This window comes from Ceraceosorus guamensis (genome assembly GCF_003144195.1).
Source record: "Ceraceosorus guamensis strain MCA 4658 unplaced genomic scaffold IE81scaffold_97, whole genome shotgun sequence".
In the NCBI taxonomy this organism is placed as follows: Eukaryota; Fungi; Basidiomycota; class Exobasidiomycetes; order Ceraceosorales; family Ceraceosoraceae; genus Ceraceosorus; species Ceraceosorus guamensis.
In genome coordinates this window covers 16,330-43,785 of record NW_020290092.1, presented here as the reverse complement: position 1 = coordinate 43,785, position 27,456 = coordinate 16,330, and the positions used below count along the sequence as shown (strand labels likewise).

General features: G+C 56.8%; 13 protein-coding genes across 13 annotated transcripts; 7 read left to right on the top strand and 6 right to left on the bottom strand.

Moving 5' to 3' along the window:
• Positions 1–710: 710 nt before the first annotated feature.
• On the top strand, positions 711–1,224 carry IE81DRAFT_349908 (hypothetical protein; the record flags this gene model as incomplete). Its single annotated transcript, XM_025516461.1, has 3 exons — positions 711–788; positions 960–1,119; positions 1,187–1,224. The coding sequence occupies 3 exons, from the start codon at positions 711–713 to the stop codon at positions 1,222–1,224; spliced, it is 276 nt and encodes a 91-aa protein (XP_025366909.1).
• On the bottom strand, positions 1,010–2,604 carry IE81DRAFT_368847 (ribosomal protein S16). Its single transcript, XM_025517183.1, has 2 exons — positions 1,975–2,604; positions 1,010–1,897 (listed from the first exon to the last, which is right to left on the bottom strand). Exons 1-2 carry the CDS (start codon positions 2,332–2,334, stop codon positions 1,370–1,372), a joined length of 888 nt encoding a protein of 295 aa, XP_025366908.1. The 5' UTR covers positions 2,335–2,604; the 3' UTR covers positions 1,010–1,369.
• Positions 2,605–3,745: 1,141 nt separating this feature from the next.
• IE81DRAFT_259047 (hypothetical protein) lies at positions 3,746–6,440 on the top strand. The gene has a single exon (XM_025511384.1). It carries the CDS (start codon positions 4,008–4,010, stop codon positions 6,339–6,341), a length of 2,334 nt encoding a protein of 777 aa, XP_025366907.1. The 5' UTR covers positions 3,746–4,007; the 3' UTR covers positions 6,342–6,440.
• Positions 6,441–7,160, bottom strand: IE81DRAFT_259003 (hypothetical protein). The gene has a single exon (XM_025511383.1). It carries the CDS (start codon positions 6,978–6,980, stop codon positions 6,540–6,542), a length of 441 nt encoding a protein of 146 aa, XP_025366906.1. The 5' UTR covers positions 6,981–7,160; the 3' UTR covers positions 6,441–6,539.
• Positions 7,161–7,745: 585 nt separating this feature from the next.
• Positions 7,746–8,528, top strand: IE81DRAFT_349905 (hypothetical protein; the record flags this gene model as incomplete). Its single annotated transcript, XM_025516460.1, has 2 exons — positions 7,746–7,883; positions 7,977–8,528. The coding sequence occupies 2 exons, from the start codon at positions 7,746–7,748 to the stop codon at positions 8,526–8,528; spliced, it is 690 nt and encodes a 229-aa protein (XP_025366905.1).
• Positions 8,529–9,297: 769 nt separating this feature from the next.
• IE81DRAFT_280399 (hypothetical protein) lies at positions 9,298–9,653 on the bottom strand (the record flags this gene model as incomplete). Its single annotated transcript, XM_025511501.1, has 2 exons — positions 9,298–9,407; positions 9,533–9,653. Coding segments are annotated over 2 exons (231 nt in total), but the record flags the coding sequence as incomplete, so codon positions are not given.
• Positions 9,654–10,206: 553 nt separating this feature from the next.
• IE81DRAFT_368843 (hypothetical protein) lies at positions 10,207–12,336 on the top strand. The gene is made up of 2 exons (XM_025517182.1): positions 10,207–11,471; positions 11,565–12,336. Exons 1-2 carry the CDS (start codon positions 10,638–10,640, stop codon positions 12,324–12,326), a joined length of 1,596 nt encoding a protein of 531 aa, XP_025366903.1. The 5' UTR covers positions 10,207–10,637; the 3' UTR covers positions 12,327–12,336.
• A 104-nt stretch (positions 12,337–12,440) lies between these two features.
• IE81DRAFT_338346 (rotamase-domain-containing protein) lies at positions 12,441–13,410 on the bottom strand (the record flags this gene model as incomplete). Its single annotated transcript, XM_025515538.1, has 4 exons — positions 12,441–12,600; positions 12,753–12,865; positions 12,965–13,230; positions 13,404–13,410. The coding sequence occupies 4 exons, from the start codon at positions 13,408–13,410 to the stop codon at positions 12,441–12,443; spliced, it is 546 nt and encodes a 181-aa protein (XP_025366902.1).
• A 142-nt stretch (positions 13,411–13,552) lies between these two features.
• On the top strand, positions 13,553–15,303 carry IE81DRAFT_258938 (hypothetical protein). The gene is made up of 3 exons (XM_025511382.1): positions 13,553–14,598; positions 14,674–14,753; positions 14,842–15,303. Exons 1-3 carry the CDS (start codon positions 13,741–13,743, stop codon positions 14,933–14,935), a joined length of 1,032 nt encoding a protein of 343 aa, XP_025366901.1. The 5' UTR covers positions 13,553–13,740; the 3' UTR covers positions 14,936–15,303.
• A 351-nt stretch (positions 15,304–15,654) lies between these two features.
• IE81DRAFT_326222 (13 kDa ribonucleo protein-associated protein) lies at positions 15,655–17,143 on the bottom strand. Its single transcript, XM_025514758.1, has 4 exons — positions 17,058–17,143; positions 16,636–16,949; positions 16,411–16,548; positions 15,655–16,147 (listed from the first exon to the last, which is right to left on the bottom strand). The coding sequence occupies exons 2-4, from the start codon at positions 16,858–16,860 to the stop codon at positions 16,127–16,129; spliced, it is 384 nt and encodes a 127-aa protein (XP_025366900.1). The 5' UTR covers positions 16,861–16,949; positions 17,058–17,143; the 3' UTR covers positions 15,655–16,126.
• Positions 17,144–18,187: 1,044 nt separating this feature from the next.
• IE81DRAFT_294416 (peptide chain release factor eRF/aRF subunit 1) lies at positions 18,188–19,880 on the top strand (the record flags this gene model as incomplete). Its single annotated transcript, XM_025512054.1, has 5 exons — positions 18,188–18,288; positions 18,369–18,562; positions 18,653–18,745; positions 18,820–19,582; positions 19,682–19,880. The coding sequence occupies 5 exons, from the start codon at positions 18,188–18,190 to the stop codon at positions 19,878–19,880; spliced, it is 1,350 nt and encodes a 449-aa protein (XP_025366899.1).
• Positions 19,881–21,612: 1,732 nt separating this feature from the next.
• IE81DRAFT_317559 (hypothetical protein) lies at positions 21,613–22,414 on the bottom strand (the record flags this gene model as incomplete). Its single annotated transcript, XM_025512588.1, has 3 exons — positions 21,613–22,054; positions 22,150–22,201; positions 22,271–22,414. The coding sequence occupies 3 exons, from the start codon at positions 22,412–22,414 to the stop codon at positions 21,711–21,713; spliced, it is 540 nt and encodes a 179-aa protein (XP_025366898.1). The 3' UTR covers positions 21,613–21,710.
• Positions 22,415–23,152: 738 nt separating this feature from the next.
• Positions 23,153–26,971, top strand: IE81DRAFT_258828 (hypothetical protein). The gene is made up of 2 exons (XM_025511380.1): positions 23,153–23,860; positions 23,991–26,971. Exons 1-2 carry the CDS (start codon positions 23,291–23,293, stop codon positions 26,613–26,615), a joined length of 3,195 nt encoding a protein of 1,064 aa, XP_025366897.1. The 5' UTR covers positions 23,153–23,290; the 3' UTR covers positions 26,616–26,971.
• The last annotated feature ends 485 nt before the right edge of the window (positions 26,972–27,456 follow it).

Sequence of the window (27,456 nt, the reverse complement as noted above, 5' to 3'; positions counted from 1 at the left end):
CGAAGCGTGGCCTTTTCCTGTGCTGCGACCAAGACCTAGTGCGATAACGGATGGATGATGTGCACTCTATCCAGCTGGTAGGTCGCTTTCAGAGACACGAGCTCCGCGATCGATGGCTTGGTGTTGACACCATGATTGCGATTAGGCGATATGTTTCACAACTTCCCCCTTCCCATTCTGACTTGCCGCTCGAGTCAAGTCATGGAACGCACTCCGAGATTCGACTCTGAAGAGTCCTGCCTTGGCCTTGGAGCAATGAGGCGCAGATCTGCGGCGGTGCGTTGATGGTCCGAGTCGCAAGTAGCGAGACGAGATGGACCACGGACTCACCACATTGACTCTCGGTTTGACATGCGGTGGTTGTACACCTATCCACGATGTTTGCTCAGGCCATGAGGCGGGGCATCTAGCCGTGTATACGCGGTGCCTCTGACGCGAGCCAGACGACCGATCACCAGCTGCATGCATGCAGCAGGGCTTGACTAAGCTACATGACGCGTAGCAGAGAGCTCCTCTCACCCGATGCTTCGTGTGGAGATGAGTGCATTCTCATCCTTCATTCCCAGCCCCGTGCAGACCCTGCATCCTCTACTTGTTCACCCGTCACCACCACCACCCCCAAAGTTTAAAAAAACGGTATGCAAAGAGCGTCAATACTCCCCAACTCACTCAGACGCTTCAACACTTCATCCACAACAAACGCGCGCAAAATGTCCGATCAATCTGCTCTCTCTTCTGCTGCTGGTGTAGCTGCTGGACACGCCAAGCTAGCCCAAGGTGCCGCCTCAGTGAGTTTTTTCGCCTAGCCCAGCGCGGCGTTCTCGATGAAGCGCCCCAGCGCTGCATGTCGCGCACCGGTCGTCGACGAGGCGCGACTCCAAGCCGTGCCATCGCGTCGACCTGGTCTGACACGCTGCCCCCTGCCCATCTCGCTCGTTGCGCGCCCGCTCGCCCGGCAGGAAGCGATCGGCAATGCGACTGGCAGCGAAGCGTGGCAGCAATCCGGTGCAGACACGAAAGCGGCCGCTACTCAAGAGATCAAGCAAGCTGCTCAGTCAGGTCCCGATGCCAAGGCTCAAGGTGGCGTGACTGGTACGGCCGCCGAGCTTGCTGACAAGGGTGAGTGTCAGACATGGGCGCGAATGCTCGCCTAGCAGGTGATTGATCCCTTCTGCAATGCGTATAGCTTGCCCCCAGACTGGCGACGGCGTTGGCAGCAAGTGAGCGCCTCACAACATGCCAGACGTATGAGGCGACACGTTTGCACACCCGCGCATGCATACATGCACTTTCAAAGTAGGGCTCTTCCTGCTCAACGATCAGCCACATTTGTCGCGCTCTGAAGCATATGCATTGCGGTTGATTGATGCTAGCTTGACTCGTTTGCCTCTAATTCGGGCCTCGCTTTCTTCGGTGGAAGTTGAGGTCGATGGGGCGGTGTGCCCCTGCCCTTGTTCCTCTTGAGCACGCCGAGTTGCGAAAGTCTCAGCGGGGCGCGACCGAGACGTTGCGGCTGCTCATCGCCCTCACGTCTCCTCTCGGCGTCGCGAAGCCTCTGATCAGGTCTGAAAAGATGTGGCGGCTGCTGCTCAAGCTCCTCCGAGGAGAGCTGAGATGGTGGAAGAAGCTCTGATGGCGACGAAGACGTCATCGCCTCTCCGCGTTTGGCCGCCTCTGCGCTCTCTGCAGCTCGCTGCTTCGACTCGGCAATGAGTTGCAGGATGGCTGGGAGCTTGTCCCTCACCTCGGGAGCGCTGCTTGCCCGAACAGACTGCGCTTCAATTTCGAGCTGCTCGACTTGTTGACTTGAAGATGCTTCCGCCTCGCTGATCCGTTGCCCTCCTGCCTCGGGTTGGCTGTCCCGCTGCACCCTTCCGTGCTCATCTATCACTCCGGCCTTGGGTATGAGAGCGATTGTGCAAAGATGAGCCACATGTTCAAAGATTGCACTCTCTCATACGCGCATTTACTCACCCTGTACAGCAGCCTGGCTACCACGTCGGTAGGTTGAGCGCCCACTTGCAGCCAGTAAGCGATCCTCTGCCTATTCCACTCTACTCTCTTCTCCAATCTGGGATTGCGAGCAGAAGCGATACCACTGGTGAAGAGACCAGTACGTCTATCTTGTGCTGGATGCAGAGTTCCGCTGGCTCTCTCAGAAAAGCTGCTGCGCGAGCCGGTTGCTGGATTAGCCACCACCTTGGGAACCGGATCGTACTCTCCTAGCTTCTCGATGGGGCGAGCATCGCGACGAGCAGAATCGCGGATGGCCACCAAGTGGTAGAAGGGGCTGTTCTTTGGCCCTTGCCGTGATAAGCGTAATCGGACTACCATCGTGGTGTGTGTTGAGAGATGCTTGAAATTAGTCTGCGCGCGCTTCCGCTAGGCTGCCAAGAGGAAGCGATTAGGAGGAGCTGGCAGTCGACAGAGAGGCAGGTTTCGCGGATCAGAGTTCCGGTGCGGAGAGTTGGCCAGGTCAGCGACGGTGGTCTGATCTGGTCACTGGAGTCGTGAGTGTCAAACGGGGATGTGAGTCAAAGTGTGAGTGTCGAGTCAAAAGTCACGGGTGCAATGTGCGAAGTGCCGCTGGATGAGCTGTGCTCGTGAACCGCGCGGCGCATGCTGTATGCGTTTGTTGCATCACCAGATTTTGAGCAGGAAGAGCGCGCGAAGCACCTGCTGGGCGGGCAGCTCACACGGCGCCACGTGGCAAATGGCGCGTGCGCGACTGGTGGGCACCGCGCACACGCTACATCGACGGCGCGGCTGTCACGATACATAACAGGGCCAAATATGAATCTGAATCGCAATTGAATCACCAATGCGGATTTACGCACGGAGACAGACAGGGTATCAAAAGGTACAAGTCTAGCCCAACTACTCATTTTTGCAAGATGAATGTGTGCAGGGCGATAGGTCCACGACGAAGGTTGCGTGAAGCTCGCGAGATGCTGATAGCACGGACCCAATGCTCAACGAGAAGAGATCGGAGGGCAGCTCAAGAAGGGAACGGCTGAGAGTCAAGCGGCTTCCGAGGAAACTGGTGCAAGCGCTAAGGTGACGCTCGCATCCAAGCGATCCGGTACGCTGCAGGTGTTTCGCTTCTAGATTTGTCTCGTTATCAGCACACCGGTGTGGCGCATCGTCGCCACATTTCGCGACCAAGATGGACATTCGACCGTTGATCGAGAGCAAGACGCGTATCGATTACGCGATCCGTTGCATCCTCCTGAATCGTGATATGGCGAGCGTGCCTTGTTCACCGAGCATGGACCGAGGTTTAAAGCTGAGGCCGAGCACGTCAAAGGTCCTTTCACTCATCAACCATTTGGCTTCACGAAACCCCATTCAGCATTACTCTACCGCCTTCAATTGCACCTGCTTCGATTGCTATCTGCGTGGCGCCGCGTCGTGGAGGGCCAGCGTCTGCGTGGCGTCATGCATCAATCGCTCCGCAACACGGTGTTGGTGGCAGGAATGCTAGCATTCGAGATTGTAATTTGGGTTGCTGAGAGAAGGATCACGTCAAGGCGCTCGCACACGACTGTGTGCGATGCATGATGCAATAGCTTCAACAAGAACGGTCGGAGCACGCAAATCCTGGAACAGCGTCGGCCGTACATTTCGGCATGGATCCCCGCAAAGGACGCCAGCGACGGATCCGACGTTGACCGATTGCGCTGCGTCTTGCCCGCCAATCAATCCGCCCATCTTGCGCGCTTGTAAGCCTTGCCTACCGCTTCGAGCCGGCTTATCGCGAGGCGTTGTGCAAGTGGCGGCCACGCGCTGGCTGGACCACGTTCCGCTCTCCTGGCTCGCTGCTGACGTCTACAGCACAGCGTATCTTCATCAATTCGTAGGCTCATGTCGATAAGGCAGCATTGCGCCTTTTTCTATACCGCCATGGCTTGCGACGGTGGCGATGGTCTTGGGACCATCGACGAGCACATATATTTCGGGGTCCCCTGTCAAGCTTCGATAGCTCACATCCTCACTCTCAGCTTTCAATGCGAACATGTTGTCTCTTTCGCCTGCAGGACAGCTTAGATTTGGTTTTGAAGATACCCCTGCGATCGAGACCCTTCACCGCTCGCAGCTCGACGAGCTGCACGATGCGCTGGACGTTGCTCCTGACCCTTGTCCCAATCGTTCTCGCATCAGACGGACAACAGGCAAAATGGGATCGACGCGGCATTCCTCCAACACTGGAGCCAATGGTCGCGGAGGCGGGAACGTCAAAGGAGATGTTTCACCAGTATTCATCTGGAACCGGCATTCACGCCACAGGCAGCGATGCGACAGGTCGCCTTGGCGGTCACGCTCCGCAGACAGGCATAGTCCATGCCAATCACGTGGATGTGGGGTCTTCTGAAACCACGCTACATGGCCTGGCTGATCACGATTGGTCCCTGCTACGGTCGATGTTCGGATCACCTGCACACGATCGATCCGGCAACAATCTGTCGCGCCCCTCGTCACCCACACACTTCAACGAGGATCACTTTGTGAACTCTTTGCTGCGGACACCTTCTCGCCCAAGCACGCCTTCTCATCACAATGACGCGCTCTACGACTCGGATGCGGATGCGCATCAATTTGCCAATTCCTTGCTGCGGACGCCTTCACGGCCGAATTCGCCTGCGCATTTCCGCGATGCATTCCATGGGCCTCATCTCGACACAGAGCACTCCATCAGTCCCTTCGCACGGACGCCCTTGCGACCAAGCACGCCTGCCCATCGTTATGGGAACCTCCACTCAGACGCGCATATTACAGAGTCCCCTAATTCTGGTTCCTCGGACAATGATCATAGCTCGATCTCGAAGTCCGGGCCAAAAGCGGCCACCTCAGAAAGCACTTCGCCGAGTGGTTCGCGAGACGCAGACCCAAAAGTCAAAGGCGGAAGGGGCAGACGTCCAGTCGAGATCGAAGTTGCATCTGCTCGGACGTTGGAAAATAGATTGAGAGCCGCGAGATTGGCAGGGGCCCCAGCAGATGAGGTTGAGAGACTGAGGCAGCTGACCAGCAAGGCGCGAGCATCTTACAAAGTTCCCGCAGCTCACGAACACATCGATCCGCAGAATTACCAACGCACACGTCTCGACGTCTTGATGAGACAAAAATGGAAAGTAAAGCCGGAGCATGCCCCATTGCTGGACAATGCCATCGCGGAGAAAACAAGAGCGCTGGGCCTGCCGGACATACCGCAGACACCCGAACATTACAGAGTCATGCACTACATGCTCAAGACTCAGAGGGGCGCGTCTAGATCCAAGTCCTTGCTCGGCACGCTGCCACGATTGGGACGCCCGCCACGTCCCGAAAACTTACCGCATCACAGCGCGCCCGCCGCTTCAAACGACATTGCGGAAGCGACTGTGGAACCTCGTACTCCTTCCGCTGAACAGGCACGCACACCCAGCAGTACAGATAGTGCACCTTCCTCTCCGGCGAGCAAATCTGGTCCCTTCGTCCTGAGGACAGCCAGAGCTGGCCAAAACATGTCCGCCCTCTTTGCCGAGAGGAGTCATCTAAAGAGAGATGGCAAGGATACCGCGGAAGTGGAGGCAAAGATCGAAGCGCTGGCCAAGGCGAAGAACATGCAGACGCCAAGCTCCAGAACGACCTATTACAGACTGAAGCGCAAAGCGGCAGTGATTTCAGATCCCGACCTAGAGCAGATGGACAAGCCAATGTCGCCGCGGACAGCGGGCTTGGCCAATTCGACATTCGAGGAGCTCTACAGGGGTCGCGCTGATGCAGAAAGTGCGGAAGCACGCGACAGATACTCGCGCGCGTTGGATGTCAAGGCGCAAAAGTTGGGACGTGGCAAGGCGCCTCCAAACCTGAAAGCGTACCAGTCTTTCAAACGTAGAAAGGAGCAGCGAGAGACTGCGGGTCTACCGCTCAAGCCACACGACAATACCGGTGCGGTCAAGCTGGAAAGAGAAAGATACGCAGCCATCCGTGCTGGTCGCGACACTTCTAAAATCGATGCGCAGCTCGTTTCGTTGGCAAAACAGTACGGATTAGCTGCCATGCCTTGGCAAGTTCGCAAACCGCTGCTCGCCATGTTGGGAAAGCAAGACCCCACTTTGAGCGAGGCGCATCCTCCAAAGTCTCCAGCGAGCTCTATACCCAAGGTCTTGTCGGATGTCGCGACCTTTGACTTGTACAAGCTTCGAGTGGTTGGCGCACTCAAGGGCGAAGACGTGAGCCATGTCAACGCTGAAATCGAAGCCAGATTGAAGAGGGATGCAAGCCAATCGAGCGACACATCCAAGTCGAGCGACACCATCGGGGGTTCCCCCGCCTCCTCGGAAGGGGGCTCTTCGAAATAGCCCAGGCTGCTGTCCTACCTGAGACAAGAGGGCACAGATCAGCAGCGTCAGGGGAGCATGGGAGCGCAATCGTCTCCGTAGTGGCACATCTGTGCCCCGACCAGTCGGCCAGTCGCAATGCAAAACAGCTTGTTCCCTCCCCCTCCTCCCTCGTCTTTGCCGTCCGTCGAGCGCCAAGATTGCAAAATCCGCGTCATTTCATGCCACTTGTGTTGCGGCGAGTCTGGGTGCCTTGGACCCCTTTGAGCTGCTCGCTCTGCTTGACTGGGCCGAATCGTACCCGCGTGATTGTATCTCGAAATGTGTGGGAGGATTTGTAGCTAAAAGCGGGCATGACAGAACCAAGCGTCTCTGGCTTCCGACGTACGCCCCATGCGTAACACGGGGGCTCGAGCCAATCACGACGAGCGCCATCGACAGTCTGCTGTTCTGGAGCCCAAGCTTGCACATGGCTTGAGCACAATCGTGGATCATGACCACGAATCGAATCGGCACTGGAATCGCACACCCACAATCCCACGTCACGTCACGTTGATGAAGTTCCGAGGAAGTCGTGAGTGTTGATGCCGCTGCACGGGCATCATCGGTCAAAGCTTCCGCCGGCGGTATCGCGGCGCCCGTTACGCATATATGCTGCATTCGGAAGGGGAAGAGCTACCGGTAACCGATCGATGCGATGCACGATCGCTCGTGAGGCCTCCTGCTGCGCCGCGCCATGAGACTTGGGCGCGCCGTTGCAGCCGCACTCGCGCTATAGTGCCTAGACAGCTAGGCCGCATAATAATAAGGAAGGACCCACATTCGTGTCCTTCAGCTGGGCCTCACGCCTGACACTGCCACCACCTAACCCTGAGCGATGGACTGAGACCGAGCAAGAGAGCTAGCTTGATAGAAGAGGAGCGGGGTATCGCGTCGGACATCAGCGATCAGGAACGAGCCGTCGTCAATTAAGTACACAAGACACGGCCCGCCGTACGTGCGAGCCTGACGTGGTAGACGCCGAAGGACCGGCGGGGGCGACAAAAGTCATTTGTGATGTTGCGTTGCTGATCGAGAGACCGGACCGGACCGCCGGCGAGCGATTGCAGACTGCAATCCAGCGCCTCTTGTGCCTTGAAGGGCTGGTGCTGCATGATCTCAAGAGGAATCGCTCAGGATTGATGCTGTGCCAGTACCGGCACCGGTAGGCCTCCTCACATCACGTTTCGCCGCCGCCGCGAGAAGATCCGTGCCTAATTGCTTCCGAACACCGATGAACCGATCGTCGCCGCTCTGATCGAGGGCACGCACGCATGGCATCCTCAAAGGGGGTATAAAGGTAGGGGTCGCCCCAGACCGCCACCTGCCCATATCCTATCCAAGCATCTCCTTCTCGAGCTCTCCGTGCGCCCGAAAGTATCCGTCATGTTCTCTTACAAGCTCCTCTCCGCTGCTCTCGTGGGCGTCTTTGCTGCTTCGGCAGTCAGCGCTTCGCCAGCCAATAGAGCTCCTTTGGTACAGAGGGACGTTGCAAACTGCGAGCAGTACGCCAACGCCGCACTCGTGAGTGTATGGTGGAGGTGCGCAATGACGCAATGATGCGAACATCCAACTAACTCGTTTCCCCTCTCCTCATTTCACATCTTCCCACCACAGGGCCTGCGTCCTCGCGGCGCTGGCGGATCCACGCCCGTCATCTGGGCTGGTATCGTGCCTGGAGTCAAGCACGCCGGTCCAGATGGCCAACAGTCCTCGCTGATCGTCACGCTGGACGATAATGGGCAACCTCTGAAGCCGCAGCAATTCATCTTTTACAACTGCACCGACGTTTCGCGTCCTCCTCCAGCCGACTACAAGCCTCCCACTTCGGGACGTCCAGTGACCGGCTACGGATTGGTTCGTCCAGCCGGAGCAACGCAGCACTGTTTGTCGCTGGAGAGCACGAACAATGCTCCAGGCACGCACAACAGCGTGCTGGATGCATACTGCACCACCGAAACGGCAGAAAATCTCTGGTTCTACAACACCATCGCTGCTAGCGATGCTAGAATGTTCCTCGAAACGTCCCTCACCACAGACGTCGTCATCAGCCAGACCAAGCACAAGGAGCTGCAGTTCATCGCTACGAACCAGAGGTCCGACGATGCCACCCAATACTACGACCTCATCCTCTCCAACCCAAAGAATCCCTCTCGCCCTCCCCCTTGAGGTGGCGCCGAGGCTGTCGCACCGCGACGACATCCGAACTTGCGGCACGAGCAAGAAGATCTGCTCTGCTCAGTCAGACATTCTGGAGTCCTAATTTGGCGGGTTCCCGATTGTTACGGACGCTGTATCCAAATCATCACAACGCGCACAATGAATGGACGTTTGTATCGCGTATCGTCGATGTGCTGCATGTCTTGTTCACATTGAGTGCCAATTGACCACCAAATTGTGCGCCCCGGGAAGATTGGCTGCTTGGCTCGAGAAGAGGCGATCGATCCACCACGCCATCGTCGAGTCCACTTCTCGCTCCGCTACGACGTGATGACCACCCCGTCAAGGTGCGTGACACACCTTTGCGCTGAACCCAAGTCTGGTGGAGTACAATTGTGCAGGCAGAGTACGATATGTGCCCCGATGCTTGCCCTTCTGCCGGAGATGGATGTATGCGCCTGACGTTCGACCGAGTCAATCCTCCGGCATGAATGCACGGTTGCGTCCGCGTGGTGGCTTCTCGAGAATTCAATTCCCATGATACTGGCAAAGATCATGGCGCGTCCCTGAACTCTTCGACGCGCCATGGTGGGCTACTTGGTTCGCCATGCGCACCTGTGCTTGCGTGCTAAAGCGCGCCAGGTGGGGCTTGAGTGAATGCTATTGAAGTGGCGCAGCGCTCTTCAAGAACCTGTGCTGATCCGACCAAAAGACCAGTGTGCCCAGTTCGCGTTGCCTTTGTGCCAGCGCAGGGCTCCAGACACGTGGCCCATCAACTCCTGGCAGCCAGACTCTTTGTGACGCTATCGATGTACGTTTGCAGCATCTCGTTGTCCGCTTCCGCTTTGGTGCAGTCCGCCTTGACAGCCATCACTCGCGCCAGCAGGGCTGTGCGCAGGGCAAAGCACAAGAAGAAGCAGTACCGACGCGATCGCTGTCAGTGCATGTGGGACGATGTAGCAGCATGTGGACGCCACGTGTTGGCCTCTCGCTTGCTCGCTCACACGACTCACCCTTTAGACTGCTCTGCTGATTCTGGATCTCGCGCACCAGTCTGCTCTTCTCTACGATCTCCTCTGCAGATACTTCGGTCGTGGCGCCCCACGCCACCGTCTCTGTGAACTCGTCCGTCGCTCGCGCGGCACCGGGCAAGGATACGTTGTTCGAGCCTGCGGATGCATCCGCTGGGTTGCTCGGAGCGGACATGATCAGGACGAAGTGGCTTGAGCCAAAGCCGGCCCAGACGATGATAGCGCGATGGCCCTCGAGGCGTAGGGCGCGGAATGAGGTGTACGCGGCAGCGCGACGGCTCGTCTTCAATCGTGAATGCGGGATGGTGGTCGCTGTCTCAATAGTCGCGAGAGCGCACGCACGATTCGTGATTCGTGATTGTGTGTGGCGCAGGTGTGGGAACCCTGCGCTGCTTCCCCGTTCCTCTTTCGCCCCGCTCAAGCTGGGCGCTGCGCAGTCACGTGACCGTATTGTTTCGGCTTGTATCAAGAATCACAAATTGAAAAGAGTCAGAGTCAAGAGTTCTGGGTCAAAAGCATAATCACGAATCATAATCATTTTGAATAGATTTGACACTCAAAATATTTGAAATTCAAGATTCATGATTCAAAATCTTGAATGGCAGATTCCCTCGGCACGTTGATGTACTCGTGACTCGAGACTCGTGACTGCATGTCCTCGAGACTCGATCGTAACCTGGGCGCTGGTAATGGCACACTGGCACACGTGCCATGCGACAACGACGACGATACACAAGACATCGAGAGGCCCCGCAGATGACCCGTGAATTGCAAGACTGAGCGCTAGAGGCTCCAAGACAACTTTGGCCCGGAACTCGGTGGGCGCAGTTTCGAGGGACAGACGACAACGCTTGGTGCAGATGGAGATCACGCAAGATTGAAGGGAAGCGCTTTCCAGCTGTAGCATTCGTGCAATTGCTTGATTGCCTGAACAGCAACGCCCTCTGTACATTCTGTACGAGGATCAGCACGAGGTGTCGGCAGGCGGAAGGATTCGCTCAAGAGCGCGAGGATCGGCTGTGCATGCGCGCGTGCTTTCAGCACAGCTCACCATCAGCGATCCGGCTCCACGGGCTGCGAGGAAGATATGCGGCAGCTGGGAATGGCACGATGGGCAGAGGACTGGCCAGTCATCCTAGATTTGCGCCCCGTCGAAGCTTTCTGCGCGGCTCACATACTGCGTTCCAATCACATAGGAGGTCTTGCCGAGCTGGAGCATAGATTCAGCTCCCTGCCTCCTCCACCCATCGTCCGCGCAAGTCCCAACGGAGCGGATGGACACGCAGCAGCAGCAGCAGCAGCAGCAGCAGCCTCACCGTCGAGCGAGCGTGTGCAAGTGCCTCCTATTCGATTGATTGTGGCAAAGAAACGTGATTGGATCATTCAGCACAAGTTTGACAAGTGGCATGTGCATGGCTGGAGGTGGATCGTCGGACCTGAAGAATGCGAGTTGCCCAGCCAGCGTCTGGTCGTGCGCAATGCGAATGCCGACTCGCACGCAGATGCAACGGCCGCACCGTTCGACAAGTCGTGCGGAAGTGCAAGCGCCTTGCGCGATCTGATAGAGAGTCTGCGAAACGACACGGCAAACGATGAGCAGCAAGAAGGCGCGCTCGAATTCTGGCGCCTCGCAGCGCACTTGGGCCTGTTGACTTCGACGAGTGCAGATGTTCAAGGCGATCGAGAAGCCTTCAACACGATTCCTCGTGACGCGCGACACCGCCACGATATGCCTGCATTGATGTTCCAGCCATCGCCTGTAGTCGAACGGGCCATGCTGGCTTTTGCCGACGGGGACTCGGTAAGGATAGGCGAATCGGATCGCGACGAGGCTACCGTCGCTAGGGCTCTTGACCTGGGCTGCGGAGGAGCAAGAGATGTGGCATGGGTGTGCGAGTACGCATCTCGAGTACTCACACCGGTGAGTCCTTCTTGCTGATCTCGTCTGCTCTCGATCGACGTCCAACGACGGCTCAGATGATCACCTCTCTCCACCGACGCTGTTGTTGCTCAGGGTGTCATTTGGCGCATAGTCGGCGTAGACTCGCTGCGAAAAGCGCTCTTGCGGGCGGAAATGCTGCTGAGAGATGCGGGCTTTGCGCCTGCGCGAGGCATCCTGGACGGGCCCACCAGCCTCATCGACCACGCATCGTCGTCATTTGCCGGAGCGACCGGCGTAGACGCCCTTGTATGGGCTCGCATCGCCGAGCAAAAGATCAGAGCAGTCCGCAGGGAAGAATCCGAACAAGCGAGTCCGCAGGCGTTGGACATGGCGGGCACGCCACCCATGGGCACGTTCGACCTCATCTTGCTCGTAAGATTTCTGCCGCCCATCGACTTTCTGCTCGGTTTGCATGGATGGATCAACGTGAGAGGCGTATTGGCCATCTCCCATTTCGCTCTGTTGAGCAGCGAGGAGAAGCAGAGGCTGAAAACGAACAGCGAATCAGTAATTTCCGAGCACCTGCGATCAGGCCCAGGGGCGGAGGATGAGTGGCGCAAAAATGGCCTCCGACGCGCTATCTTTAGCTGTGGCCGCTTCGAACCATCTCTTTGGAGTACATACACATCTCCTCCAACCAGTGCTCGTTTCTCGGTAGATCATTTGCAGCTCATCTTACGAGCCTGGAATCGGTGGTCGAATGATTCCGCCATGGCGCACAATTTGGACAATGCAGCGAAGCGTTGCCCTCCATTCGAGCTCGTGGAGCACCGCATAGAGGAAACAGAAGATGGCAGACCACTTCGAAGTGTCATTATAAGACGCAATAGATGACAATCAACCGTGTGACTACGTCGATCTGTATTTTGATTTGCGCGCGCCCGCTACTTGGCCGTACGGCGCCTACGCGTCTACAATGGTGAGCTGCTTCGCTTCGTCATGTCTCGCTCATGCGGTACGCAGGATGAGATGCTTGCCGCTGTCGGTAGAGACAATGTCGCTGAGCTGGCCGACCTGCAGAGCGTACGTATTGTCCTCAAACGCTTTCTGCATTTGTCCCTTGCCAAAGAAACCGAGGTCTCCACCTGATCTGGCCGACGAGCAATCCCTGCGCAGGAGGCAGTGACGATGGGGAAGCCTTGATGGTCAGACTGGAAACAATGAATTGAGCGCGCGACTCGACTAGTGCGTGCTCGGCAGCAAAGTAGGTCGCTCAAGCAGCGGACGGCTTCGAGCGCGGCACAACTGATCGCCACTCACGAGTGAACCTTGGCCAGCTCGGCAAACTTCTCCGGTGTAGGGTTGGCGCCAAGGGAGGTCAAATGACCCTTGAGGATCTCCTCCGCTTCAGCAGGGCTGCGGATGATGTTCGACTGCGTGGGTGGAAGAGAAGGCGATATGATGAGCATCAAGTGAGCAGAGCAGCGAATGTTCCCTCCACTTGCGCTACAAACAGCCGCGCATACACTCACCTCTTTCCACGAGCTGGGTCTTCTGCTTTCTCGATGCTTGACGAGCAAATGGCTAGCCCTCACTTGGCCAGCATGTCCACCTGCCGAGCTACCATTAGTAGCGCTCGCCCCTCCACCCAAGTATTGCGCCGCACCGGGCAAGGATCTGATCTGAGAGTCCGATAGCTCCGAAGGAGGCTCCCAGGATGATGCGCCAGTGCTGGGATCGTGAAAGTAAGGCAGCTGCTTCGAGTTGCTGAAGCGCACTTCCCACGTGGATGACATTGCTGCGATGATGATTGGGGGGGTAGTCCCACTCCAACGTCTCGAGGTGTATCGTCGGTGATTGCGGGTGCGGGGTGGTGGAAGGGAAGGACTGCGAGAGAGATCGGGCCTCAGCTATGTATAGATGCTAGCTAGGTTGCAAGTCGGCCATGGAGCGCACGGTCCTCTTGCGCACAAGCCATGCCGCCCTTTCCAGCCCGCGCCGCGGTCTGCATGGGCCGCGGCGGTCAATCAACGCACGCGCGCGCGCATGAATAACGCACCCGTCGTGACAGATCTCTATATATACAGCATGCCGGCGGCGCGCTGAGGGCGGACGGGTAGGATTAATCAGGCCTTGTGCAGCGGTACGCTATACGTGTCTTATTCAAATGGAGCACGCAAGGAAAGATTCTACGAAGCCGTGAGTATGCAGGCGTGGATCTTAATTGATGCTGACCATCATCAACACGAAAAAAAGATAAGGATTACTCCAAAGGCGCAAGAGACGAGCGCATGGACTAGCATCCAAGATGGAGAGCGCGGGTGCAGCGAGGGAGACCGCTGGCATGGCCGTAGACGAAGAGCAACCTCGGTTGAAGCGAAGTCGCACTCGGAGCCGGGATCGCAGTCAAAGCCGATCTTCGCATCAAGGCAGCAAACAGTCGAGGAGGCGCGAAGCGTCTGCGCGCCAGTCGGACAGGCTTGCCCGCAAGAGAGGCAAAACATCCACAGCAGCAGCGCGCCAGTCTGTTGGGCACGAAGAGAGCAGCAGCAGCAGGCTTCAATTGGATTCGGCTGCGAATGCGGTGGATGGAGAGTTGGAGGCGAGCCAATTCTTTCATCACGTGCCTCATCTCAGACCTGCTCTGATTGGTTGGAAGCTGAGAACAAGAGCTCTGAATAGGGAACGAAAGCTTCAAGCCTCCTCCATAGCCATTCCTCTAGCAAACGCTACGCCGCCTCGCGCGTCATCTTGGCGAGATTTGGACGGACCAGAGGGCGCGCGTCACGAAGCCAAAATCGGCTCGCGCACTTCTACGAGCGTGTCGCGCAGATCCAAATCGGCCAGAGTGGACCCACCGATGGGTCTCAGGCTCAACCAGCCCTCCGAAAGATCATTGCAGGTTCAGAAATTGCACGATCTGGTGCATCTGATGATCGCCAAGAGAGATCCTTTGCGGGCTGCTCGAGCGCTCAGGATCCTGATGAGATGCCACGAGTGGAGACCGATTGAGCTTTACAGGATGGGGTTGGAGATAGCAGGCATGGGATGTGTGGACAAAGCTTCAGACCGGAGAAGTGTGAGCGATCTGTCCCAGCCTTCGCTGCACGCGACCCGGGCAAAGCTCAACTACATCAGAGCTCTTTCTAGCAAGCGCGCCTTTCACGTAAGTTTCTTTCCTCATCTGCACGTATTGTGTGTCGACGACTTGGCTGACGTCCGCGTGATGCACGCGATCCAGCGCGCAAACTTGCTCGTCGAGCTTGTGCCGAATCTCATCGCAATGGGACAAGGCCGAGAAGCCTTGGAAGAGATCTCAATGTGAGTGGCGTGCGCATCGTCCACGTCTCGATCTCATGTACATCGAGCCTGGTCTGACAGCAACGTCCAAATGCGGTCCCCCAAAGAGTCATCACATCCTGGCCCTTTCGGTCCGAGCCCATGCTGCACTTGTACGCTGGTTTGTTGATCTTGCAGCTCGGTGCTCTCGAGCTTCCTACTGAAGACGTTCCCAAGGATGAATCGTCGAACATGCGCGCCCCCGAAGTCCACATACCTCCTTTTGATCCGGAGCGGGATGCGGATCTCCTCCGCGTCGCTTCGCACCACTTTGAAGGATGCATCAATGCTGGAGCGACGCAGTCGACCTTGATCAACATGGAAAGACAAAGACTGCAGACTTCTCAAAAGCTCAAGACGAAAAAGGCAAAGAGGAGAATGCGAAGCGGGCTGAAGAAGAGGAAACGAGGGATTGCAGAGACGGATGACAGTGGAGAGGAGGAGGAGGAGGAAGAGGAGGAGCAGGGTGAAGGAGGAGAGGGCAACGTGGAAGATGCGATAGATATCAATACGAATGCTGCGAGGGATCAGTGGGCCGTCGAGATGGCTCGCGCATATTTGGACCTGGTGCGTTCATCGTGGCGCCATGCGTCGTCGACGGGACTGCACTGCGCCAACATCGTGTTTCATGCTGACCCAATCTTTCGCGCGCGTGCCGCCTCTTGCCCAGATACGCACTTGGTTGCCGCGCAGGAGCCGTTCAGCTAGCGCGGCCGAGTCGCAAAGACGTCTGAAGCGCGAACTCATCGAGGAGGATCTGGAGTACAGAGAAAGGCGAGAAACGTCTAGCAATTCATCTTCCTCCTCCTCCTCCTCCTCCAGCAGGACCAATGTTTCTGCTCCCTCGCAAGCTTCTTCATCGTCCAGCGGATCCGCCTCGGACGCGTCCAGAGCTTCGTCGGACAGCGATAGTTCTGCCTCTGACAGTGACTCGAGGTAGCCTACACCGACCCTCTCGAGATGTAGCATAGAATTCGAATCGACAGTCACGATCCTGTACTTATGCACGTGCATGAGACGTGTGCCCAGCCCAGGAGATTGAGATCAGTCTCTCGCCACAAATGGCAGAAGACTCGCGATTTTGAGAAGCGCACAGCTTTGGGGAAATCAGAAGCGCACGTCCTGAAGGACACTGACATCAGTCAAGAGCCCATTGCCTTGCGTGCCGCGAGGGACATCAGTACTGCCTGCTTGCTCGTACAAGGCCCGACCAGATGTTCAACCCTACGTAGCTTGATATTTCGAACCTTCAGTCCATTCAGCCGCTCTAGTCGCATGCGTTTATTGCAATCATACTACGACTGCACAAGCGCCGTGTTGTCGTCATATCGACTTGTGATGGTACAAAGTCGAGCTCAGATCAGCAGTCGCTCGATCTGCGTCGCGTGAAAGGGGAACGCGGTCAGCGACAAGCTTTTGCGCTAGCGGGGAGACCGAATTCGACGCTGAAGCCTTGCCAACGCCTGACGCTGCGATGAGCCGCGCTGGCTGGTGCGCCCTTCTATCTTGTATGCGTGCCTTCTATGACGAAATCAACACCTTGAACTTCCCATTCGAAGCCCCTTGCACCGCAATGTCACCGCTCTAGCACGCAGCGCGCCCATTCGTCTGAGCCAGAGACAGCAGAGCTTCTACTCACGGCGTTCTTGACGGACTGAATCTGACTCTGAAGTTCCCGGGCTTCGTTGGTGGTGACACTAGCTGCCACCACTGGACGAGAGACACCGCAAGCTCTTCCCAGCGCCGTCTTGGATGGGACAAAGACGTAAGGCACGTTCTTCATGTGCAGAAGGAGGGGATCAAGCGCGTGAGTCGGGTGTGCAGCTTGACATTCCCTGCCGCTGATACCAGCGAGACCACTCACCTTGTCCTCACACAGCAGAGGCAGGTGAAGAACAATCTCGATCGGTTCAACATCCGCAGTCATGACTACGAATTCCGAAATACCTCGATTGAGCGTCTTTGTAGCTTCGTTGGCTCCCTTTTTGAGCTGCTTGTAGTGAGAAGCTTGTTGAACCAAATCCAGAATCTGATTGGTCAGAGCTGCATCGGCGAGCGGGAATGCCTTGGGGTTGGGCTCGGAAGACATTGTTGCAGCGCGTTGCAAAGGATGGAGCTAGACTTGAAGGGAGCGCTGGCGGGAGGGAGACGGTGAGACCTCACGACTAAGGATCACAGCTGATGAGAAGGATGGGAGTGTTGGAGAGCTGGTGTCAGCCTGCATGCTGCTACTCCGGGGCGGGGGCGACTGCACCTCGGTCGATGGTCGTGAGACTCTATACTCACGTCTATGCTTGTCTGAAGTCAGAAGTGAGGAAAGAGGACTTGAAGTGATGGTGAAGAGTGAAGTGCTGCGCATACATCGTGTAGTCCCACGACAAGCTTCACAAGCAGAGAGACTTTTTCGCAGCAGCAATAATGCAAGCGCGCGCGTTGCGCATCATCGCGATCGAGAAGCTGAAATTCTGATCAGTCACGTGATCGAGATTGTTGCGCAGACTTTTGCTGCTGCTGCTGCTGCTGCTGCGTCTGCGTGTGCGGTACATGGACGCCCTCGCCCGCGCCATGCGAGATCAAAATTTGATGGACGCATGTGCGCGGAGCGTGTCAGGCGGCGCAGCCAGCAGCAGCAAGCTAGCGTGCTTCACCAGCAGCATGCAACGCCGCGATCGAGAGGAGGAAGAGGAAGAAAATGTCGAGGCCGCGGTAGGATATATGAGAGAGACGAAGGGTGAAGTCACGAGTCACGAGTCACGGGCGGGTCGGTATCTGCGTTTGAGTGTGAGTCACAAGTCCCAGTCGCGAGTCAGAGTCACAGTGTGATCGAGTTGCCAAAGCCTTCTCCTCTGGACACTCATCCATCCACACCCGCACCCGCACCCGCACCCGCACCCGCACCCGCACCCAGTCTCGACGCTCACCCAGACAGACGTCAGTCAAGTGTCGAACAGAACAACCTTTCACCTCACCCTATCAACACCTTTCGAAGTTCAGGTCCAAGTCGAAGCTTGTTGCGCACCAGCACGCACACCACTCCCTCTCGAGCGCACCAGGAACACGGACCATCAAGTCGATCAACACGCTACACTCGAGCAAGATGTCCAGCGTGGCTAACATGTCGGCGCTTAGCGGCGCTGCGGGCGCCGGTGCACCTGCTACAGAGGCTGATCAGAACGTGCGTACACGCAGACAAGACTGGCATGTTTGGCGTGATAGGAGCAGGCTGGCGTAGGCGAAAGGGTGGCATCGTCGCTCCCGGCGCACCGAATGCTTTGCCGGTGACCGGTCTGGCTTTGCGAGGGAGTCTCGGACCTCATCAAGCGTCGCGGCGTGGGTGGCATCGCGAAGGCTCCTGGTTGGCTAGCTTGCAAGCCAAGCTGGCTTTGGCTCGCCGCGATGTGCTTGGTGTCGACTCGATGGCATGCGGGACGTCCTCTTCAACGACGCTGAATGTGATCGCCAAATCCCTTTTCCGGCAACAGATTGCAGTGTGGAAGATCAAGAAGCTTGTCAAGTCGTGAGTCGCACTGACTGGCACCGACAGCATGTATGCGCCACCTATCAGACTCAGATCGCCTCCCTCGCGACCCAACTCAGACTCGACTCTGCTCGCGGAGCAGGTACGAGCATGATTAGTCTGATCATTCCCCCCAAGTCGCAAATCAGTCAATTTTCAAACATGCTGACGCAAGAATACGGAACGGCAAGCAACATCAAGAGTCGTGTGAACCGTCTCTCGGTGCTGGCTGCCATCACCTCTACGCAGCAGAGGTTGAAGCTGTACAACAGGGGTGAGCTGAGGTGCTGCAGAGCACGTGCGCGCTGCCAGACATTTTCGCTGACACTGTGGACCTGCTGCCGTCTCGTCTTGCCGCATGCAGTGCCTCCAAATGGACTTGTCATCTACTGCGGCACCATCTTGACTGACGAAGGCAAAGAAAAGAAGGTCAACTTTAGCTTTGAGCCATTCAAGCGTGAGTTGAACGATCCCAGCAAGTGTTGATGAAGCATAGATCTCACTTTGTGCCCGAACGCGCTCGCTGCATAGCTATCAACACCTCGTTGTACCTCTGCGACAACAAATTCCACACCGAGGCGCTTTCCGAGTTGTTGGAGAGCGATGCCAAGTACGGTTTCATCATCATGGACGGAAACGGAAGTCTGTTCGGAACGCTCAGCGGCAACACCCGCAACGTCATTCACAAGTTTTCGGTGGATCTGCCCAAGAAGCACAGACGTGGAGGTCAGTCCGCGCTGCGTTTCTCGCGTCTTCGTGACGAAGCGAGGCACAATTACGTGCGAAAGGTCGCAGAAGCTGCTACGCAGCACTTTATCACGGACAACAAGTGCAACTGTGCGGGATTGGTCTTGGCTGGTAGCGCCGAGTTCAAAAACGAGCTTGGGCAGTCCGACTTGTTTGACCCCAGACTGGCAGCCAAGATCATCCGCACCGTCGACGTTTCGTACGGCGGCGAAAATGGTTTCAACCAGGCCATCGAGCTCTCGGCCGAGTCCCTCGCCTCCGTCCGCTTCATTCACGAGAAGAAGCTGCTGACCAAGTACTTTGAGGAGATTGCTCTAGAGACTGGAAAGTACTGCTTCGGCATCGAGGACACCTTCAAGGCGCTCGAGTTGGGCGCTGTCGAGCAGCTCATCCTTTGGGAAAACTTGGACACGATGAGGTACACCTTGCGCGACTCGGAGGGCGCTCAGCACATTCTGATGCTGACGAAGGAACAGGCCGAGGACAAGACCAAGTTCCAGGACCGCATGACTGGTCAGGAGATGGAGCAGGCCGAGGAACCTCAACCGTGAGTGGAACTGTGTCCGAACATCAAAATACGGCAATGCGCTGTATGCAGAAGGGTGCACACGCTGACCAAGGTCATTCTTCTCGGCACCCTTTTCAGCGTGCTGGAGTGGCTCGCAGAAAACTACACGCAATTCGGAACCAACTTGGAGTTTGTCACGGACCGATCTCAAGAGGGTCTGCAGTTCTGCAAGGGTTTTGGAGGCGTTGGAGGTCTGCTCCGCTACAAGGTGGCCTTTGAGGATATGGCCGTGTTCGAAGATGACGAGGATGAGTTCATGACGGATTCGGACGAGTGACTTGCGAAGATGCGCGCGAATCGCTACGCCGCCGATCAGGGCGGCGCGAGGGGAAGCATTGGCACGCCTTCCCAAGCAACTCGTCGCGTCTTCGAGTCGATGCGTGCTGCCGATGAGGAAGAGGCAGCATTGCAGAAGCTCGAGACTGGAAGTGTGCCCGCTGTACCGCTCCGAGCCGGCGCATCCTCTTCGAACGCTTCTGCAACGGTCGATGCGAGCGTCTCTGCGCTCGACGCGGCACGCAGCGTCGCACCAACCTCGCCACGGAAGGATCTGCTGCAAGTCTACCCGAGCGGCCAGATGCTCGCGAGCTCTTCGAGGAGCAGTCTGCTCAACTATCCCAAGAGCCGCGCGATGGACAAGACTCGACCGGTAGAGGAATCGGTGTACGCACTGTGGTTCGATGCTCAGTCCATCGTCCATGATGGCTGATTGAGCGGAGGGCTTTATCGCATGCACATTGCTCAGCGCATCGAAAGCATCATTCTTGTCATGGCATTCGTCTGACTTGAATGCTTGAGCATGTATTGCAGAGGCTCGCCTCGCCCCGCCTCGCCCCGCCTCGTCTCATCGATTCTTTTCCCTCGACTCGTTTCGCGCTCTCCGATCCAAGCAATGTGCTGTTCCTCTCGCCAGTCATTGTTCCATGTCCTCCCCCCCAAAAAAAAAATGAAACCAAAAGAAATTTGAGCGTGAATGTGGGTGGATGTGCGTGCGCGTGGAGATATTGTCTGGAAGTGATTGACCCCATCTTGATCCGGCTGACGAGCACACGACTCGTGCATGGAGGAGTTGCGCGGGGTAGCGCTCTCGCTGCGCTGCGCTGCAAGGTCGGCGGTCTGCATGCCACACTCAAGACTGCCTATGCCTTCTTGTCGAGCAAGCGCGGGCAGGACGCCAACAAGTGAGCCAGGGGGCTCGTGCAACCTGCGTGCGTCAGCTTGTGCACATGGAACAGAAGCCAAGCATCGCCCCCCCCGGGCCACTTTTTGTCGAGTTGCTCGGGCCTTGACGAATTCGTGATGCGAGTTCTTCCAACATTTGGCGCCCAGACGATGGCGTTTCTGAGGCGTTTCTGTGATCGAGGTGAGAGAGAGGCGCTGTGCTTGCGCTTAATTGCTCGCGCTTGCGAATGCGGTGTGCACTGGAGCAGGGCTAAGGCTGCAGTCGATTTCTGCAGGATGGACACGCCTGGCCGCGAGTGAGCGAGCGAGCGACTCTACATGGCGCTGCGTTGCGCCGCGCGCTCGCCTCTTTGGGGATTCGAGGCGTGTGGAGAGCTCTTCATGTATGCTTCAGGGCTCGCTGGGATGGGCAACGAGCCAATGGATGAGATCTTCGATTGCCGCTCTGCGCGATAGGGGCGCGGGGAGGGGGGGGCAAAAGTGGGGTCGTCAAAGAGCATGAGCGCATCGAAAGAGTGTCGAGGAGAGACGGAGCCAAGAAAGGAGCAGTTGAAATGCAGCTCACCCTTCTTTCCATCCGCAAAGAACCTTGATCTCTTTATCCAGCGCAACGATCCAGCTGACCAGATCATCCTTGCATCTACCTAACGCATCCTCTGCCAACCTTTCCACTCTGGACAGTGCCGCTTGCTGTTTGAGCGGCGTGTTGCTGGAGGAGGAGGATGGGGCTGAGGAATCTTGTAGAGCTTCGAGAACAGCTAAGGAGAGACGACGAAAGAGACCGAGGTCCGTGATGTAGAGCACCAGAGGGACGGATCGCAGGGATACGTCGCGCAAGATTGGTTCTGCAGCAACGTGCGTGTGAGGCGCACGTACCAAATGAAAAGGGTCAGCTGAGAAGCGCAAGAGATGCGTGCAGCGCAGCTCAGTGCAGTGCAATCCAAGCGCAAGGCGGAGACTTACCGAGAGCCTGCTTTGCGTCTCTTTTTCCCTCTTCCTTCTCTTCATCTTCCCTTTCTCGCTCCTGCTCCTTCTCCTGCACCTTCCGAACCTTCTCCGCACTTGGCTCTGCCTCCTCTAGCCTCGACTGCGACTCGCCAAACACCTCGCCCGCATCGCTGGAGTCTATCCAATACGCAATGTCCACATTCCATACGATCACGTGCGTCTCTTTGAAGTAGCGTGGCCAAATGGCTCGAAGAGCTTTGGAGCCGCCTAGATCCCAGAAACGCAATTGTATGCGCGAAGAGGCCGGTTGAAAGGTGTGCACTACGACAGGTGAGGACGGGGCGAGGAGAGATGGATGGATCGATGAGCAGTCGAGCGTGCACACACAGTCTGCGTGCGAGACTGGCGCTACTCACCGTTCTGACCCACGGTGGGTGCGATGCCTCTGACCTTGACACCGCTGTTGAGCTCATCATCCCTCTTTAATCGCTCATACACGTCCTCTTCTTCCAGCCTCTTCCTATGCTCTCCTTTCACGCTTCCCGCTCGTTCAGCTTGCGAGTAGGCCTTGATACGCGTCAATAGCACAGTCTTGCCGGATTGAGATGGACCTAGAAGCAAGACGCAACGCGTCTGGACGCTGCTGTAGTCTCGATACAGACCCGTCAAGAGGGAGTACATCTTGCGCACTGGACTTTGGAGATGCGATCTTTGTTCGCGCTGCGCAAGCGTCGATTCAAGTCGAGTTGAAGGAAAGCGACGGAAAGATGCAGGCGGTGTGATTGAAGCTGAAGCTCGGTGTGAGTGAGAGTGAGAGTGGGAGGGGGGAATGTGAATGTATGCCTCGTCGCGAGTGGTGAGTGCCTGCCGTCCGTCTTCGATCGAGCGCCATGCATGCATGCACGCAGCTACAGCAATTCCGACCCGCTAGCTCAAAGTCCGCGGAGATCCGCTCTGCCGGAGCGCGCTATTGCATTGGCGGGCGCATCGATCGTGTCGCTGCTGCTGCGCGCGCGCGGATGACGCGATCAGACTTATTATATGCTCGTGCATAGCTGCTTGCTTGGTTTGCACAGCACGCGGTAACTTGTCCACATGCAGCAAGCAGCACCTGCTCACATCAGCATCAGCAAGCCGCTGGTCACACGCAACACAGCTTCCACCTCGCCTTCGTGGCTCACATTTGATCCCTCAAACGCTCCTCTCCTCTTTCCTCCGCCGTCAATACTTCCGGCAGCAGTCGCAATCGCAGTCGCAGTCGCAGTCAAGAGCAGACATTGACCCAAGCACGCTCAACCGAACCTGTGGATGGCTAGCGACAAACGGCTTCTCTGTGCAGTTCAGCACGGCTCAAAGTGTTGCGACCTGCATGACCTCTGCTGACGGGTGCTCTGCAACAGGCAACAAGGGGCGAGGGACATGACTCGCGCCGGTCACTAGTGCGACTTGGTCTTGGCGCATCGTACAGCCATCTCTACGGCGCTCCAAAGCATTCGCTACTCAGACCACACCCCAACACTCTGGACAGCGGCGGGGGGGTTCGATGCCTGGGTCAAGATGCAGTTGTCCACGCTGACCATCACGCTGGTGCGTCATGCGCAATCGGAGGATAATGCGAATGGCTACTTGGCAGGTCATCGGGATGCGCCCTTGACCTCTCTCGGTCGATCGCAAGCTCGTCTGCTAGGCAAAGCTTTCCAATGGTCCGAACTGCTGGCCGTCTACTCTTCCGACCTCAAACGAGCGCGCGAGACTGCTGAAATTCTAGTAGCTTCCAATCACACCGTTCCTCCGCCCACACTGGTTCATACCAGAGCTTTGAGGGAGCAATACTTTGGGGTGATGGAGGGGAAAAGCTGGAAGGAGACGGATTGGAAACCTCCTACTGCGAACGATGATAGGGATCAAAAGTTTGAGGGTGGTGGAGAGAGCTTTGAGGATGTGGGTGCTAGAATGAGGAGCGCGGCTAGGAGGTACATCATACCGAGGGTAGAGAGCTTGAGGAATGCGCCCAGTGCAGCAGATGGACGGGGGGCCATGGCTACGAGCGCGGGCGTTGCGAGACCTGGCGTTGGCGTCGAAGGTGGCCACATTGTCGTCGTGGCGCACGGCATTACCATTGCAGAGGTGAGTGAATGGCTTATAGTGCGCATGTATGCGGGTGCCATGTCCAGTCGAGAGGTCGGGTGCAGCGCATGCATACAGGCAGCATGAACATGCGAGATGCTGACTCCGCTTTGTGGCCCTCTTTGTACAGCTCCTGCGGTACTTTATGTCCTTGCACGATTCCAGTCTGACAAGTCGATCGCCCTGGCCTGATCCCCGTCTAAGCTACACTCGCGTCAGGCTGGAGAATACGGGCTTTACAACCATTGAGCTGGCCGTGCCGATGCTTGGCGGCGGGGCAGATCCTGCTCTGGAAACGTCACCAGGCAGACTACGCTCCCATAGTCTGGAGGAGTCGCACATCGATTTGAATGGCCAAGTGAGGACAAGTCCTTCGGGTTCCATCCTACCGACAGGCACATCGCAAGGAAGACCTACATACGTGAGGATCGTGGAGCAGAACAATGTTCAGCATTTGAAAAGTCTGCAAGTAACGGCTTCCAGATCGACGTCTGGTCTGGCTAGCGGGCCGACAGGATCGGTCATGCCTCATACAACGCCTGCCATGGATGAGTTGAGCGGAGCATTGGGTCTGACGCAGACTCCCGCCAGCACGATGGGCGATGGTGCGTCTCCCCCTCATCCCCCTTCTAGCGTCAACGCTGTTTTTTCCAGACTGCCTCTGGTATCATCAGCAGCGCCTAGCAACAGCAGCAACAGCCTGAACAACAATGCTGGACAGTCGGCCAAAAGCGTGGGCAATTACGATGCAAGTTTCATGTTGAAGGAATTGGAAAGGGCTGGAAACGCATCCGCTATGCTGAGCGGTAATGGAATTGCGGACGGCGGCGAGCTGCAATGGCAACAGTCTCAAGGACCTGCTAGCAATGCTGCGCAGCACCAGCAGCAGGGACCCTCCTCTTCAGCTTCACAATCTCCTCAACATGTTCGAGAAGGCTCCCTTTCCGCCTCTGCGACAGCAGGTGTAGCCAATGCTAATGCGCAATATTCGCCCTCTCCCGCTGCTGCGGCACAATTGCAATTCGGCACTGAAGGGGGTTCGAACAATGCAGCTGGACCATATGCGCCTTCAGCGCAAGCGTCCGGTCCTTCAGGCATGGCAGGCCCAACGCCCGTGTCGGACATTTGGCAAAACGTTTGCATACGAGTCTTGCCTCTGTTCAACGGCGAAGGGTTGAAGGCGCCCATTGAAGATCTGAACCAGAACGTCATGCTGCACATCATGCAAACGTTGGACAAATCGCCAGCTAGAGCTTTGGACTCGCTCTCTTCGGACCTTTGCAACCTGATGAGCACGGCTTGTTTTACGCTCAATGCGAAGCTGCAAGCTTCGGGCGTGCTAGAGGATGACCAGAGATTTTTGAAACGATTGGTAGAGCTGTGGATGTTCTTCTTTGGCAGCGTACTGCCTTACCTAGAAGGTGTCTTTTTGCCGCTGCAGACAGACCCCGTCCTGCTCAGTCTTACAAAGTCATCGGACCCTGACCAGACCAGCGGCGCGCCATCTCAGCCAAATCCATCTAGACATGCGCCTTCTCAGTCGAATCATTCACATTCGACGAATCAGAGCATCAATACAGCTATGTCCATTTCCAACAAACCGACATCAGCGGTCGGCACGGCCTTCGCGGCTTCTGGAAGGAGCACGCAAAAGATAGATGTGAGGAGGATTTGTCTGATCGGGTTTAGGGATTGCGTGATCCTGCCCATCTACGAGCGTCTGGTGTTGCTCTTCCACAATATACGTGAATACGAGGGAGAAGCACTGGCCGGCTCCAAGGCTGGTTTTGGCGGTGGAAATGCGGCCTATTCGGTCGCTTCGGAGTTGGGCTACGACTCGACGGGTCAACAATCCGTAAGGAATACCATCTCGCCCAGATTGCTGCAGATGACGACGGTGCTAGCTAGTGTGCTTTCCAACGACGAGGCGCAAGCGTGCACGGACGCGCTGGTCAAGGCGTTGCGAGCCGGCTCGAGCACGGACGCTGACAGGGAGACGGGCAAGGGACCCAACCAGAAAGGGTCTGCGACGGCAGCTTCGGCCTTCAGTTTGGCGCATTCCAATGGGACCAGAGGCAATACCAACAGGATGGGCTGGTTACCGCAGAGCGCGATCAAGCATGGTACGAGAGCCACGCCTGCAAATCAAGCCTCGACCCTGCATTCTACGCAAGCTAACGACGAGACGGTGGACGATACTTCCATGGCTGTCCCTTCCGAATGGAACACCACTCACTTTTCTAGGACCATGCCTACGCCTGCTCATGCGACTAGGGTGGGCCCTGCTACCCCCCTCAGACTTCAGCGGTCCAATATCAACGCACCTTTGGGTCTAGCTCAATACGTCACGGAAGAGGAATACCTGTCATCCCTCAGATCTCCTGCTGAATCTTCCCCCTCCCCTTCGCCCTCTGCGGACGAGGGCGGGATGGAGAGGGAAGGGTATAGATGGGCAACGGGAGGAATGCAAGAGAACGACGAAGAAAGAAGAGGCAGCACTTCGAGCGAATTGACCACTGCTCCGCCACCTTTTGCCGCTCCTTCTGACTCTTGGGCAGCATCATTCCATGCGCCAACAGACCCGCCATATCCATCTTCCATCTCTTCTGGCTCTACTACGCTTGCGAGTCGTCGAGCGCGACAGCATTCTAACAACAATGACTCCACGCATCCAGAGGGCGAAACGCCTTCTGCTTCTGACACGCTGGCGCAGCCAAGTCTGGAGAGCGGCTCGTTGGGATTGACGGTTGTTTGATCACCTCGGACATTGGAGACGCATGCGAGCGTGCATGTGTATGCAACCCATCTTCCACAACATCGACGTCTCTGTCGTAGGCTCTGCCCCCCAAAGTGTGAGCCCCGCCAGCGATTCCGATCGATGATGTATTGCAAAAGCTTCCTTCCGCGTCACGCGCTTTTCTTTGGCAGGTTCACTCTCACCCGCACAAGCATGTCATTCATGCAGCCACGCTTCGCACATCTTCTCTGCTCTTTGTGACGCCCGCACGTGCTCGGCGTTACCTGCCAGTATTAGGCGCCTTTGGGGGGTGCTCGAATGTCACACGATGTCTTGACGAAAGTGCAATAAGCAGGCGCACTATATGATTTAGCCCACGTTCAATCCTATTCACGGGGGCGATGCTTCCATGATTGTTCTTGTGGCGCCATAGATGATTTCAGGCAGTGTAGCAAATCAGGACCCTGTCAGTGGGGATGCGAGTCGACACAGGTCTGTATCTCGAGTATACAGGCCTCCTGGAGCATCCGGGCAGGGGTTGCTGTGCTGCTCGCGGGAAAGACTTTTTGATGGGGTGAATGAATACAAAGCGACGGACGCGGGTGCGCTCGCTTCCTTCGATTCTGATTGGCACTCAAATGTCCTGCGGTTGCTCCGCGCATGAAAGCTGATGACGCGATGCGAGCCCTCCTGACTGCGAATCGAATGCCTTGACCGACGAGCTGAAAGATGACTTCACGCTCACGACTGTTGTGCAGCGACACCACCAGCAGTCACGAATCACGAACCTCGTGCAGGACTTCAAGTTTAACTGAAACGGATCAGTCAAACGAGTGCGTGTGGGTCTGCGAGCTTTCTG